At 35.9% G+C, this 14,510-nt stretch overlaps 1 protein-coding gene across 1 annotated transcript in view; it reads right to left on the bottom strand.

Moving 5' to 3' along the window:
* LOC107668074 (inositol 1,4,5-trisphosphate receptor type 3) overlaps positions 1-9,536 on the bottom strand; it is a 29,918-nt gene extending 20,382 nt beyond the window's left edge. Inside the window, exons 1-14 of the mRNA XM_016459844.1 lie at positions 9,168-9,536; positions 7,996-8,066; positions 7,180-7,301; positions 6,883-6,969; positions 4,618-4,776; positions 3,406-3,504; positions 3,058-3,141; positions 2,702-2,848; positions 2,241-2,336; positions 2,114-2,152; positions 1,772-1,911; positions 1,542-1,641; positions 298-458; positions 2-143 (exon numbers count right to left, since the gene is read on the bottom strand). Coding sequence (XP_016315330.1) covers positions 2-143; positions 298-458; positions 1,542-1,641; positions 1,772-1,911; positions 2,114-2,152; positions 2,241-2,336; positions 2,702-2,848; positions 3,058-3,141; positions 3,406-3,504; positions 4,618-4,776; positions 6,883-6,969; positions 7,180-7,301; positions 7,996-8,066; positions 9,168-9,259 — 1,539 coding nt within the window. The 5' untranslated portion in view covers positions 9,260-9,536. The remainder of the gene's footprint in view (position 1; positions 144-297; positions 459-1,541; positions 1,642-1,771; positions 1,912-2,113; positions 2,153-2,240; positions 2,337-2,701; positions 2,849-3,057; positions 3,142-3,405; positions 3,505-4,617; positions 4,777-6,882; positions 6,970-7,179; positions 7,302-7,995; positions 8,067-9,167) is intronic.
* Between the last annotated feature and the right edge of the window lie 4,974 nt (positions 9,537-14,510).

Raw genomic sequence — 14,510 nt, 5'->3', positions numbered from 1 at the left:
CCTGTTTGAGAATATTCTGCTCTCTCATGAGTTTCTGTCTCTCTCGGTTGGGCTTGTTCATCGTCACCTCCAGGGCTGGCTGGCCATTGTTAAACTGATCGACGACAAAGAAAACCACATCCTCCAGCAGTTTAATAGCATACCTGTGCATAGAGAGGGTGCATGAAGCTCCGACACAGTATATTCTACAATAGGTTTACTTTACAAATATTTACAAAGTGAAAACCACAGCTATTTAGGGCCTAAAACTTCAGGCCGAGACTCTGGTTTGGTGCTTGTGTGTCGTGTCAACTCTACCTTCTGTCATTAGGACTGAGGAAACCGGAGTTGAACTTGTCGACTACAGTGCTCAACATGAGGCTGGCATCATTTGCAAAGTCTAGATCTCTAATCTCCATGACCGGCACAGAGACAATGGCAAAGGCTTCCTTGTCCTCTTTGGTGGGGCAGGTGCCCAGCTAATAGAAGAAAAGGAGGAATAGAGGAGAAAGATAAGGAAAAACTAAATATATATATAGAAATAAATGCAGTTCTTTTGAGTGTTCTATTCATCAAGGAATCTTGAAATAAATATATCTAATTTCCACAAGCAAACAAATAAATAAATTCAGCTTTGCCATGACAAGTATAAATTACATTTTAAAATACATTAAAATAAATATAACAACATCAAAATAAAAAAATATTACATAAAATATAATATTTTAAGACAGATACACCAAAACACAAAATTGATTTCAATTGTAGTAATATTTCACAAAAGTATTATTTTTACTGTAAGGTTACAAATAAATGTAGCCTTGGCATAAGACATTTCTTTCAAAAACATTTTTAAAATATTACCGACCCCAAACCTTTGAACGGTAGTGGAATCAAATTAATTCAATCATTTTAAATTAATGCAACACTTAGCAAATGCAGAGTAAATAAATAAATAAATGAATGCTGCAGTAAAACACACAACTTATGTTTTAAATTTACCTAGTATAAAATTAAGTGAAGTCAGAATTAAATGTGACCCGGGACCACAAACCCAGTCTTAAGTCGCTGGGGTATATTTGTAGCAATAGACAAAAATACATTGTATGGGTCAAAATTATTGATTTTTCTTTTATGCCAAAAATCATTAGGATATTACCGGTAAGTAAAGATCATGTTCCATGAAGATATTTTGTAAATTTCCTACTGTAAATATACTAAAACTTAATTTTTGATTAGTAATATGCATTGCTAAGAACTTAATTTGGACAACTTTAAAGGCGATTTTCTCAATATTTAGATTTTTTTGCACCCTCAGATTCCAGATTTTCAAATAGTTGTATCTCGGCCAAATATTGTCCTATCCTAACAAATCATACATCAATGGAAAGCTTATTTATTCAGCTTTCAGATGTATGATGTATGATGTATGATGTCGAAAAATTTACCCTTATGACTGGTTTTGTAGTCCAGGGTCACAAATGTTTCAGACATAGATATACACAGAATTCTCAACATTAAGAAGTGAGGGTTAGACAGACTGTACAGAGAAAGTTCTTCACCATTAATCGAATAGGCCTCTCCTCATCAATGTCGATGGGAATGTTGGTGCTTTGGATCCAAGTGTTTGTGCACAGGTGACGGAATCGGACATAAGAATTTCTGTTGGAAATTGAGAAGATGAATATGCAGCAGGAATCCTTTAATCAGGTTCTTAATCAAACAAATTCCTTTATCCCACAGAATGCAGCAAAACAAATAGAGAGAGAGAGAAAAGCATAGAATTGAATACCGTGGCACAAATGAATCAGTTTTCTGCAGTGTGGTGGGGTCCAGCTCAAACAAAGAGGCGATGTCATTCCCATGAGGCACTGCAACTAGCTTGTATTTTATCCTCTCTCCTAGGCTTCTCTTGATACGGCTACTATCCACCTATAGACAAAGTACAAGTAAGTGACTTCTCTGAGAGAAAAGGAGAACACACAAGATAGGAACAGTCTTTGCATGTAATTTTTAACATCTCATGAACTCCTGATCTAAGTCTTATACAGTGAGATGTCTACCAGAAAGTTTTTTGCATTAGTTACCATGCCATATAGCAACAGATCATACAGAACATGACATTTTAACCTACCTCTATATCATTGCTGTTTTCTTTATAACCTGGGTTCTCCTGCAACACAGATGTAAATACATGTAAATAAGTCCTTCTAATATTAACAAGCCATATATGAGATTACTATAAATCCGGAGGGTTTTACTTCAGCAGCAAGATAGTTTCCTGTGGCCAAGTGTTTGAATCGGTACAGGCTGTTCCAATGTCCTGCTCCTCCACGGCACGGATCATGGTGAACCACCTACAACCAACAAGCAAATATTATGTCACTATGGAGGCACCTTTCCACCTCCAAATGAAAAAAAGGACCTTAAAAATGTATCCTTAAAAGTTAAAATTGATAAATGTATCTCTCATGATTGCAACTTCACATCATATAAAAAGATTCAGGTAACAGGCTTCTAAAAAAGCAACATGATAGAATATATAAATTCAAATAAAAAAAATAGCTAATATACTAACATTAATCTATTTTGAATACATTTCTAATTGTAATACAAATTCATTTGGCTTTTTTTGAGGACATGGTCCCACACACATCCGAATCTAAATCCTACCAGGATTTAGCAGGAAATCTGCTAAATCAATCTATGAGGAGGCTCTTACCTCAACCTCCCATAATGCATTAGAGCTGGTGGCTGAAGTAGCGGACTGACGCAGAGTTGTGCGCAGGAACACATGCAGCTTAGACTTGTACTCATCACAGGTCAGAAACTTCTCCTGTTCTGCATGGAAAAGCCTCACCACATCTCCCTATGCATGAATATGACTTTTATTATGAGATATCAACATAACTGGCTTGGCTTTGGATATATATCATAAAACTGAAAATGTGGCTATGGTGAATGCAAAAGCTGAAAACATGCAATACAGCTTAAAAACAGCAAACAGCATAGATTTGTTGGTACGAACTACAGCACAAGTTTGTAATAATGACTTTTGCATGTGCTCGTTGCACTTACTCCCTTAAGGACTTCATCTTTATGGTCACTGAACATCATAAACAGACTGATCTTCCAGCTGGTGTTGCTGTTGACTGAATTGATCTGTAGGGGGCAGTCTTACATTATTAGAAGACAGTGGCACACAGCACTTATTTCAGCTTATTTTGCGGACTTTCCTTCACAGAACCATTATTAATCTCAGAAAACATGTACATTTTGGAGAAATGACAGCAACTAGTTCACAGTCTTAAGTTAAGCCACAAGTAAATGTGTCTTGTAATCAACCACAATCCATCTGTCTACTTCACAGGCATGTTGACAAAGGACTTCAAGGCAAACTGATCATGTCTTCTCAAACAGGCCCACCTCTTTGCACCCTGGGTGATCGGGAAGCTCGTAATTACTGGCATGAAGAGGCTGTCCAGCATTCACAGGATTCATGATCACCTTATCTCCAACTACCACCTGAAATGGAGTACAAACGATTCAGTGAGGGGCTTAATATGACTGTCACAGCCACAGATATCTAAAGAGCAAATATGTACATCTCTATCAGTTTACACAAGGGAGAAGCAATCTACAAACATTCAAAGTCGGATTAGCTCGGCAAACTTGTTTATATGTGTATAGGGTCATTTGCATGCATTTTACTTAACTTTGCGAGTGTGTATGTGGGCTGTGTGTGCGCGCTGAGTTTGCGTGTCTATATTTGTATAGACTATGATATGTAATTATTAGGTGTGCAGGTAAATGCATGGCGTTAAAAAAAACGTAGGTGTATGTGTATATAGGTACAAAGTGAATATAATATATCTCATAAAAGCATGCAAGGTTATACTGCAGCCCAAAACCAAAATAAATAAATGTCAAAATCATTTTATATACAGAAAATGGAGCTTGTTTAAAAAAACAGATTTTCTACATTGTGACATAAAAGGCATTCGGATGTTATTTTCTATGATTTTCATTTAATTATCTTTAATACAGTATTTTTTTAATGTATTACGGTAATAAATGTAATAAATTCAGAACAAATGAAACAAATACTGCATAATGTAAATACTTGATTTAAGTCATTTATATTTTACAATTGTGCATTATTTGTATAATTTGTTTATTTTCACATAAGTCACAAAAGCTATGGGAGGGAAGCAGTGTTATTTTAGTATCATAGCAATACTATTATAGTTTTTATTAATATTTTGAGTTTTTATTTTTGTATTTCCTATTTTCCTTTTTAAATTTGGTTAAAATTTCTATAATTTTGTTGGTTTTTCTTATTTCATGTCGATATAGCTTTTTTATATCAGTTTTAGTTATTTTATTATATTAAGTTAAACTAAATTAAATTGGGCAATTTTGCCTTGGAAACTAGCTGAAATAAAACGTTTTTTTATCTTTTATTTCAGTTAATGTTTATTTTACTTCAAGTAAGTACTTTAAGCTAATTTCTTGTTTTTAATCTGATTTTAGCGTAAAATATTACTCAGACAAGTTTCATGCGATTTACCCTTATAAGCTTGTTCAAACTGTGACTTTGAGTTTCTTGTATGCTTGCATATGCATGCGTGAAATTACATTGTCTCCATTGGCTCTGAGCTTCCAGAAAGGTTGGATGAAAAGCCAAGATCCCTCATTCCCCGTCCCATCAAGAGTGACACGCATTGCGTTCTTCTCCAGCAATGCTGGGAGACGCTTATTCACCGTCAAATACTTGTTGCTCTTCATATGCAGGAGCTGAAAACACATCAACATTTATTCAAATAAAAACTTCTAGTCTGTAAACTCTTTCTTAAATATAAAAAGGAAAGTTTAGGCTCTATAACAGGGTTGCGTGAGCCACACAAGGTGTCACTAACACATTTTATTACCAGGGCGGAAGAGCTGCTATGATTTTAATTAATAAACTGAATTACTAACTGAACATTTGTGTGTTAAATCATATTGTTGCTGACTTTTTATACATGCAGGTCACTCGAGACCATCGCGCCAACAACACTCTCTCACTTTACCACACAGCCTTTGTGGTTTGTTGCTTTTTTCCACAGCACTGCACCTACTACAGAGCTTATTAGAAAGAAAGTACTTCCTTTTTGTCTAAAAAAAGACCTTGCAAATATCTTGAATGTGTACGTTATACTATGGTTGCACCTCCTCTGCCACTGTGTGTCTGCTGAATGGAAGTAAACAGAGCTGATCACTTTAAACTATTCAACAATTCCTAAAGACTACAACGTTATTTCAGTGAGAAAAATAAAGCATGTTGGCTGGATTATTAAGAAGCAGCTTTAACCCAAAGGAATCACTGGACGTGGGAAGCTCTTTTTTATTTTAGGATATGCCCTATAGTAACAGGAAAAGCAAAAGGCACTGTTTCCTATAGTGTGGCATTGCTGTAGGCAATTATCTGTAACTGACGTCACTAACAGGGAGGAAACACATTTCTTTTTTTTGCCTTTATGATAAAGATATGCAGGTACAGTTGTGACCCCATTAACAAACTCAGCATGTCTACATAAGTCAACAAAAAAACAAAAGTGACTTTGTTTAGTTTATTAATACACATACTGTGCAAGATTCATTTATGCATGTTATTCCAAAGAAACAAAATATTTGTCTGCGTTATCTTTCATCAAAATGGCTTTCATTTCATTCATTGCTAATATTACTAACCCAGCTCCAAATGTCATATACAGACCATGTCCAGCCAATTACATTGATCTATTGTAAAGATCCAGTCAATTCCCAGTGTCCCCATATTACAGAAGCATCTAAAAAGTCATATAATAACTCTTTTTAGAGTCCATATTCGGTGTTGCACCTTGAATCTTGAATGAAATGCATGATTACATTGGGTGACTAGGATAACTCTTAATCTTTTGTTTCTATAAACAAGATTTACGTCACAGAACTGCACATTTCTACTCCTCTATATAAGGGATTAAATGGTTTTACACTTAGGTCTAACTGTCGGGAATTACATTTACATTGCATTACATTTAGTCATTTAGCAGACGCTTTTATCCAAAGCGACTTACAAATGAGGACAATAAAAGCAGTCAAAACTAACAAAAGAGCAACAATATATAAGTGCAAATGACAAGTCTCGGTTAGCCTAACGCAGTGTAGCAAGGTATATATATACACAGTCATGGCCATAAATATTGTAAAATATGGTAAATATGATCAAAGAAGGCTGTGAAAATTAATCTGCATTGTTAATCCTTTTGGTCTTTTATTTAAAAAAATTCACAAAAATCTAACCTTTCATTGGGTAATAATAATTTAAAATGGGGGGAAATTAATGCAGATTAATTTTCACAGCCTTCTTTGATCATATTTACCAAAGGTGCCGATATTTTGGGCCATGACTGTATATATATATTACACACACACACACACACACACACACACACACACACACACAACAAGTAGATAGAATACAAAAAATAGAAGGCTAGTGTTGTTTTGTTTTGTTTTTTAAATTAAAAAAAAGAAGATAAATAGATAAAGTAGAATTAAAATAGAATAGGAAGTGATAGAGTTAGAGGGTCAAAAAGATGGAACAGACAAATGGGAATAGACAGCTATTTGATAGAGCTTTACATAACCTTTACGAAACCTCTCTTGATTTTGTACATTTTTACATAATTATTAAATGGAGTAACGCTGTCCTGAAGAAATGTTGTGAGAAACCTTTCTAATGTGAAATATAAAAAATATTAAAAAAACAATCAGCAAAGATGTATTTATAGACAAACAACCTGTAAAAAAACATCAGATCACACTGACTGCATCAGCAACTAATTAACAGGTATCATTTTACTAAATGCAGATTCTCACCTGAATGACACTGCCGTATTTTACCACATCCCCATGGACCTTTTTGTTCTCGGCCTCATTCTGTTTTTGTTCCAAATTAGCTGCATGCTTTGGTACGAAAAAAATAAAAATAAAAATAACCAAACAAACAAATGAGCAACAAAGAACTGCAAGCAGCTCAAATGTCAATCATCATATGAAATGTGTCCCAGCAAACATATTAAAAACCTCAGATTCCTCTTTGCTCACAGCTGTCATTAAAAACCAAAGGTGGATTCTGTTGATGACCTAAATTCAATAGAATTGTTTGTGACTTACTTGCAATTTCTGAAGAAGCACCATGTCTCCAATCTTATCCTTCTCATGTTTTGCCTGTTTAGCCTTCCAGAACTGTTTTTGGGCAGAATATCGGTTCATGGGATAAACCTTAAAGAGGCAGTCTAGATTAAAAAAAAAATCATAAATAAATAAATAAATAACATTTGTATCAGCTGTTTGTGTGTCTGTTTTTGGAAAATGTGATAAGATTTATAAATTAATTAAAAAAAACATTGTAGACACTGTTCTTGTGAGACCACATTTTGGGAAATACTGAATTTTGGGAAAGAATAAAATTAATATTTAAAATTTGCTTTGGACTTTCACAGGAAAAAATAATTTTTGCATTTGCTCACATTTGATCTCAACTAAACTTTTGTATCATCTGCAGATCAGATCTGACCTTAATGGTTTGGGGGGGTTATGGTTTGAGGTTACTTAACTGCATTGTTGATCCAGTTAGTTACCAACAAACCAACACTAACGTAAATAGCAGCTTGCTCAACAGGACTAAAGTAAATATAACCTAGCAATACCAGGTAACTCAAAACCAGCCAAACGTATTTTACATGCTACTTTTCACTTTTTCACATTTGTTTTTATTCAGATTAGTTATGTAGCATATTTTACTAAAATGTAACATTTCTTCTTATTTTTCATTTCTCTCTGGGGACCGCAAACTTCTAGCTATCAATGAAAGGTTGCATGCACAACTTACCAATCAGAATCAAGACTTCCAAAGAGCTACAGTATGTAATAATCATTCTGGAACTACATTTATAGGTGTGAAAGATTATTTTAAAAGCTATAAAATACCTCTGAATTTTTTGGGAGGGTTGTCTAGATCTCCACCTGCTGGCTCCACGACACAACGATCATCCACCAGCCTGGGAAGGTAAACACACAGAGTCACCTCAATAAAACGATTCTTCAAAAGCCTTCAAGAGGCACCAGCAGTCATAAAGTCAAAAACGAGTTATGAACTCGTAACATGATTTCTGGTGGACATCCTGCTAAATACTTTAAATCATAAGGTCCAAAATCCAAATGCTCTGCCAAAGAGTCTTTAAGGTCTAATTATGTTATATCCAGTCCTACTCAATAATACCCCAGAGTAGCCTGCAAATGCAAACAAAAACAGGTTAAAACGTGTTTATAGGTTGCTACGCCAGTACAATAAGACACTCGTTGAGCCTGAATGGCTGAAATAGCCCAAGGAAAAACCCTGGACACTTCTGAATGCTGTTTCAGAGAGCCATTCCTGCAACACATTTGCTTTTTAAGATGACTGTCTCCATCTTTTTGTTCTTGCATCTGGCCTGGATCCAAAACAAGGGTGGTATTTCCTCCTGACATTAAAACAACAGTAAGGTTTGGGCTGAAAAGTTCATACAGTGCGAATAACGCTAAAAAGGTCTCTCCCTTTCAATGACTAGCAGGCTTCATTGTAAATGTAAATTCAAGATTGTGCTTTTATTTAAGAGCATGGACATCAAATGAAGCTGTTTGAATGGATTTGTGATGTCCTTACTATACATATATATATATATATATATATAAAATATGCACAATATACACATACATGGACATATTTATAGTATATATAATTGTCTGACAGTCTGCCTATCAATCCAAATGTGAATCAAATTATGATTCTAGGCAGTTAACTGCACTGTAACTTAACTGCACACCTGTGTGCAGCTCTCGATCTTTTTGCAAACCATAAACTCAAACACATCAAAGCTCAGAGTAAAAGAAAGCCACAGTACACCCAACTAGCAAAGAAAAGGAAACAAAGCTTGAGTTATCAAGACTAGAATGCCAATCATTTTATTTAAAAATAAACTCAACTGATGAGAAATTAAATTACACAATGATGGCTATGATTTACTGCGTAATTTAACATTAAAACTGTATTTTGTGCAGGGTCTTGGACTGAGGTGAAGGCAGGCAGGAAGACAGAGAAGTCAGTGAAAGAAGACACTTACCCCAGTGTGCTTATAAAGCCATTGACAGTTCCTTCTGCATACAGGGAGACAATATCCCCTATATGCAGAAAACTGGACGCTGAATCAGACATCTTTGCTATTTACAGCACGCAGGAGTCTGGATGCTTCAGTCTGATCTTGAGAAGCCCGGACACTTTTCTTACAAACTCTTCCTGATATAAAGCGGGTGTAGGCATGCGCTTCACCCACAGTTGAAGTATAAATGCATCCCGGTAGAGTTGGAAAACGTGCAAAGGAAAGAACACCTACAAAACTTAATCCCCGGTTGGATGTGCAGCTGGGAATGTCTAAGCGCAGACGTCCGAGAAGCAGAAGTGACTCGTTGTTGTAGTTTGCGGCGTACCTGAGGTAATAGTGCTTCAAACCAGGAAGCACGCGTAACATTTTGTCAAGTCAAAACACGCCTGTAGGGGAGGCACCGCGTGGAAGAATACAGATGAGACTCGCTAACACCCTCTCCACTGCAACAGAGAGCCCTGACAGAAAGAGAAAGCTAAAACAATCACTGGACAGACAGCGCTCTTTTTGTTCGAATATGAGCCATTTGGCGCGGTTATTTTAAAACTACATTGGTCCACCTGTGTACCTAGGTGTGTATCTAATATATAATAGCGTTATATTACAACAACAAAATTTAATTTTAAGGGTCAGACTCAGAGTATGAGAAGGTTCCTCTAAGAGAAAGCTGTACAGGCTTCTAAATAAACAGACCCACCCAACCTCTCATTTTATAAACTTGGACTAAATTTCCTGCTTTAGTTCATAAGACAAAACGTGATATTCAGCAACACAATATAAGGGGCTTTTGGATTAAATATAGATGCACAATCGAATTTTGTTATTGTTTTGACAGGCCAAGTTGAGCTTCAGCAACCATGTTTTTCAGTCATATCAGTCTGATCCACCAAGTGATGTCTTTGTGCATAATGACAATAATGAAGACTTTGTGAATATTATCAATATGTGATGCTCCAGCAGCTCTTTATTCTTGAATGTAGTACTGACAGTTACTACAGCAAGAGAGTTTCACACTTTTGATGTGTTGTGGTTTATGCTGAGAGGCTTTAGATTCACAGTTGAGAAAGGTGCAATCCATCTTTCCATTCATTTATGTATAAAAAGGTCACAGTATGTCAAGTTGGTATATAAAATGATTATTCACAATAAGGAGCCATGGAAACTCCACCATCAGCAAGAAAAGATACCTACACACAAATCTGTGACATGCAAAATCACATTTGTGCACAAGTACTTGCTCTGAATGTCAAGCTGTGTTTCCACGTATTCAAAATGGATGTTTTTGCAAATTTGCATTCAAATCAAGCTTCAGGAGAGATGGGATGCAATTGTGCCTGGATTTGCATTGCTGGCTGGTGCTGAAAGTCAATTGGAAGTTTATTATAACTTTCCCACTCTCTCTCCTTCTGCAACCCCATGTTTTTGATTAAAATGTGAAAACTCTAGTTGAATAATTACTGGTATATTTTGGGGATGTAGGCGACCAACACAAGTGAGACATGTTGCTGAAGTCACAGAACACCTTCTCAGATCTGGAGTCCTGAAATTACATTAAAACCACTTTGCACATTAGCAAAGCTTTTAACCTTACAGTTATTATTTAAAATACAATAACTAGTGCTGGCTTTTCTAAATGCTGACTCTTTTCTAATTAGCGCTTCAGTCGGTGAACACATCACATGCAACCACAACAACATTTCTGACACCATAGAAGGTTTTTTTCCTAGCCTTGGCTGTGGCCTCATTTGGAAATATTTTTTATATTTACATAATCTCCAAGCCCAGTATTTTACAGGTTCTTTGCTACCCTCCGTTGGCTCGTTAAATCTCACTTTTAGCTCAGATTTCCCTATAAGGGCAATGTCATACATAGATTTTGGCTGACTGCATATTAACGACTCTTAACAGACAGTCAGGTGAGACTGGCGAAAACTTGCATGAGCTGTAAATGACTACATAATACAAACATTCAAAAGTAATCAAATGAGCCAAATAACAACTGAGAGTCAGAAAGACAAAAAAAGTGTTAACTAGGAAGTGTGTGTGCATGTTATGCTCACTTAAGGCACATGACCAAAGGATCGTCCAGCTTTACCAACAGTTTGTTCGTCATATCCTTATTGACACAGGGAGACGTTAACAATGCCTCAGCCCACTTATCAAACAGGAGGAAAATTATATTGCCACAATATTTCTTTGTCAGTTTTAAAACATCAATTTGTTGAGTTAATTAAAGTTCAGAAACACTGTAATTTTAATGAAAAATTGAAACACATTTAGCATCAGCATTTTTCCCAGATATGAAACATCATGCATTTCCTGTAAATGGAGCAGAGTAAAACCCAGAAAAAGTCTCTCTCGGAGTAACCACAAATGATGCCCTCATTAGTATTAGGTGACGTTTCCTGTTGGTATCATATATCTTAAAGCACTTAGATTTTATATGTTATGGTTTTGCAGTCCCTACACCAACACTTATATACTATAATATTTTGTGATGTGATTGCAATATTTTAAATAATAGTTCACCCAAAAATGAAACTTGCAGCTTTTCACTTCACAGAACTTTAATTGATGGACTGGAGAGGTGTGGATTACTTGTGGATTATTGTGATGTTTTTATCAGCTGTTTGTACTCTCATTCTGATGGCACCCATTCACTGCAGAGGATCCAAAGGTGAGCAAGAGATGTAAGGCTAAATGTATCCAAATCTTTTCAAACGAAGAAACAAATATGTCTAGGATAGCTTGAGGGTGAGTAAATTTTCCACAACATTTCATTTTCAACTATTCAACTTCAAATAAATAGTATCTAAATGTTTTGACAATATAAATACATTATATGCATATATATATATACACTGAGCAAAATTATAAACGCAACACTTTTGTTTTTGCCCCCATTTTTCATGAGCTGAACTCAAGATCTAAGACTTTTTCTATGTACACAAAAGGTCTATTTCTCTCAAATATTGTTCACAAATCTTAGATCTTTGAGTTCAGCTCATGAAAAATGGGGGCAAAAACAAAAGTGTTGCGTTTATAATTTTGTTCAGTATCTATCTATCTATATATATATATATATATATATATATATAATTTATTTTTTTATCTTAATTGATTGTAGAATGGTTTATGTGCACGCATAACTCTTTCTGACAGATGTGGATAGGATACTAATATTTAGGAAATGTTTTGTTGTAAATTTTAGATGCTCTCTGCATGCATGTGAGTGTAGAGCCGAGAGATAATATCATCCACATAGATAATCTATCCACCACCCATACCCACAAAATGTGTAAATATTCCACTCCTTCCTGTTTAGTAACATTACTGCTCATGAAGCATCAAATTTCAGATTTTAGCACCCATATATGCTGTGACTGCAGTGTGCAAAGAACTGTGTGATGACACTTAAGCAGAGTATCTTACATTTTAATGTATATAGTATACAATCAATTAATTACAGCCACACACACAACTGTTACATTAGCAATTTCCATGAGAACCATTGGCTGAGCAGCCACCAAGAACAAATAAATATCAGTGACATCAGCTTATCTTAAAGGTCCCATGACATGCTGCTTTTTGGATGCTTTTATATAGGCCTAAGTGGTCCCTAGTACTGTATCTGAAGTCTCTTTCCCGAAATTCAGCCTTGGTGCAGAATTTCAGCCACTATGAGCCAGTCCCACAATGAGCTTTCCTTAGGACGTGCCATTTCTGTGTCTGTAGCTTTAAATGCTAATGAGGAGGAGAGAGGCGGGGCAACTGCCATGCTTCGCTCGTTTGCAAGCCATGATGTCTCTCGAGGAAAAAAAATATTGCGCTCGCCTCGCACGGTAGTAGCTCATTTTCTCATGGGCGGGCCAAATTCTCTGGGCGGGCAAAGCAGAGAAAGGGGAGGTAACCTTTCCCCGTATGACGACATAAAGGGAATATTCCAGATTGGGCCATCTGCGCTTTCATTTTCTCAAAGGCAAAGCAGGATACCCAGGGCTCGGTTTACACCTATCGCCATTTCTAGCCACTGGGGGACCATAGGCAGGCTAGGGGAACTCATATTAATGTTAAAAAAAACCTCATAAAGTGACATTTTCATGCCATGGGAACTTTAAGTCATTTACTGTAGGCCTATCTAGAGCAAATAATCTTGAGCTAACAAATTTAGCTTTCTGCATGTGAATATCATTGGTTAACTAATGGATTTTAGTATTAGGCATATTTAAAAATTAATGAATGATGGCATGCAAATACATTATGCACAACCCAAAAGGGAAGAGAAGGAAGAAATTTCTGAATCACTAGCAGCATGTTACACTTATATTGTTAGTGTTGCTTTACTAAGCATTATACACATGGATTCTGAAAGTGTGTAGCTGACACATTTTGGCACACACAGTGCATTTGACTGTGGTAATTTAAAATGCATTACTGGTGGTCTGTGAAGAGCCATTGCCATCTGTGTTTCTGTGTTGAAAAACTGCGGCCTCCCCAGACCAAAGCAGGAACTGCAGCAAAAAAAATAAAACTTTTCAGTCAAAGGTGATATATTCATACAAGTCTGCGATTGTATCGCAAACTCTGCTTAACAGATATCATGCTGATTGAGATTAAACACAGAGATAGAGATGGTATTTTTACACATGCATGTTTTTTTTTCCATTCTAATCTAATTTTTTTCTGGAAGCAATCCAGTTTTCTAATCTAACCCGTTCTAATCTAGATTCCTAGAAATTCAGACATGATAACTTCAGTCATGTCATCTTTAAAGGATTGTCTAACCAGCTTTTTAACCCATGTCTGTCAACGTAATACGAATTATTATTAATAACTAAGCACCAAATTGGCATATTAGAATGATTTCTGAAGGATCATCTGACACTGAAGACTGGAGTAATGGATGCTGAAACCACAGGGAAAAAAAAATTGCAGTTTAAAAGATATTAAAGCCTTAGTGAGCAAGAGATTTGTTTCAAAAACCTCAATTATTCCAAACTTCTGACTGGTAGTATGTGCATTTATGCATTTTGTTTCATCTCTTTAATTCGCCACAGCTTGAAAACTAGTTTTATTTATTTCACTTTAACAGTCATGTTAAAAACTCTCAGTTCAGTAAATTAAAGTGAAATTACAGTGCTTTAAAACAGCATTTTAATGCCAGCAGAGGGCAATCACACCCATCAGTCAGTGAGGGAGAACAGCAAAAGGGGGTGTGACTCCATGGACCCCTATTGAGAGGGAGCAGCCATCCATAGCTTTGATAAGAGAGCTCCTCTCTGGTTAACAGGACTGCAGAAACTG

This window comes from Sinocyclocheilus anshuiensis, unplaced genomic scaffold (genome assembly GCF_001515605.1).
Source record: "Sinocyclocheilus anshuiensis isolate Anshui unplaced genomic scaffold, SAMN03320099.WGS_v1.1 scaffold1024, whole genome shotgun sequence".
Lineage (NCBI taxonomy): Eukaryota > Metazoa > Chordata > Actinopteri > Cypriniformes > Cyprinidae > Sinocyclocheilus > Sinocyclocheilus anshuiensis.
Note: the sequence above shows the minus strand (reverse complement) of the source record. Positions and strands in the feature narration are given on the sequence as shown.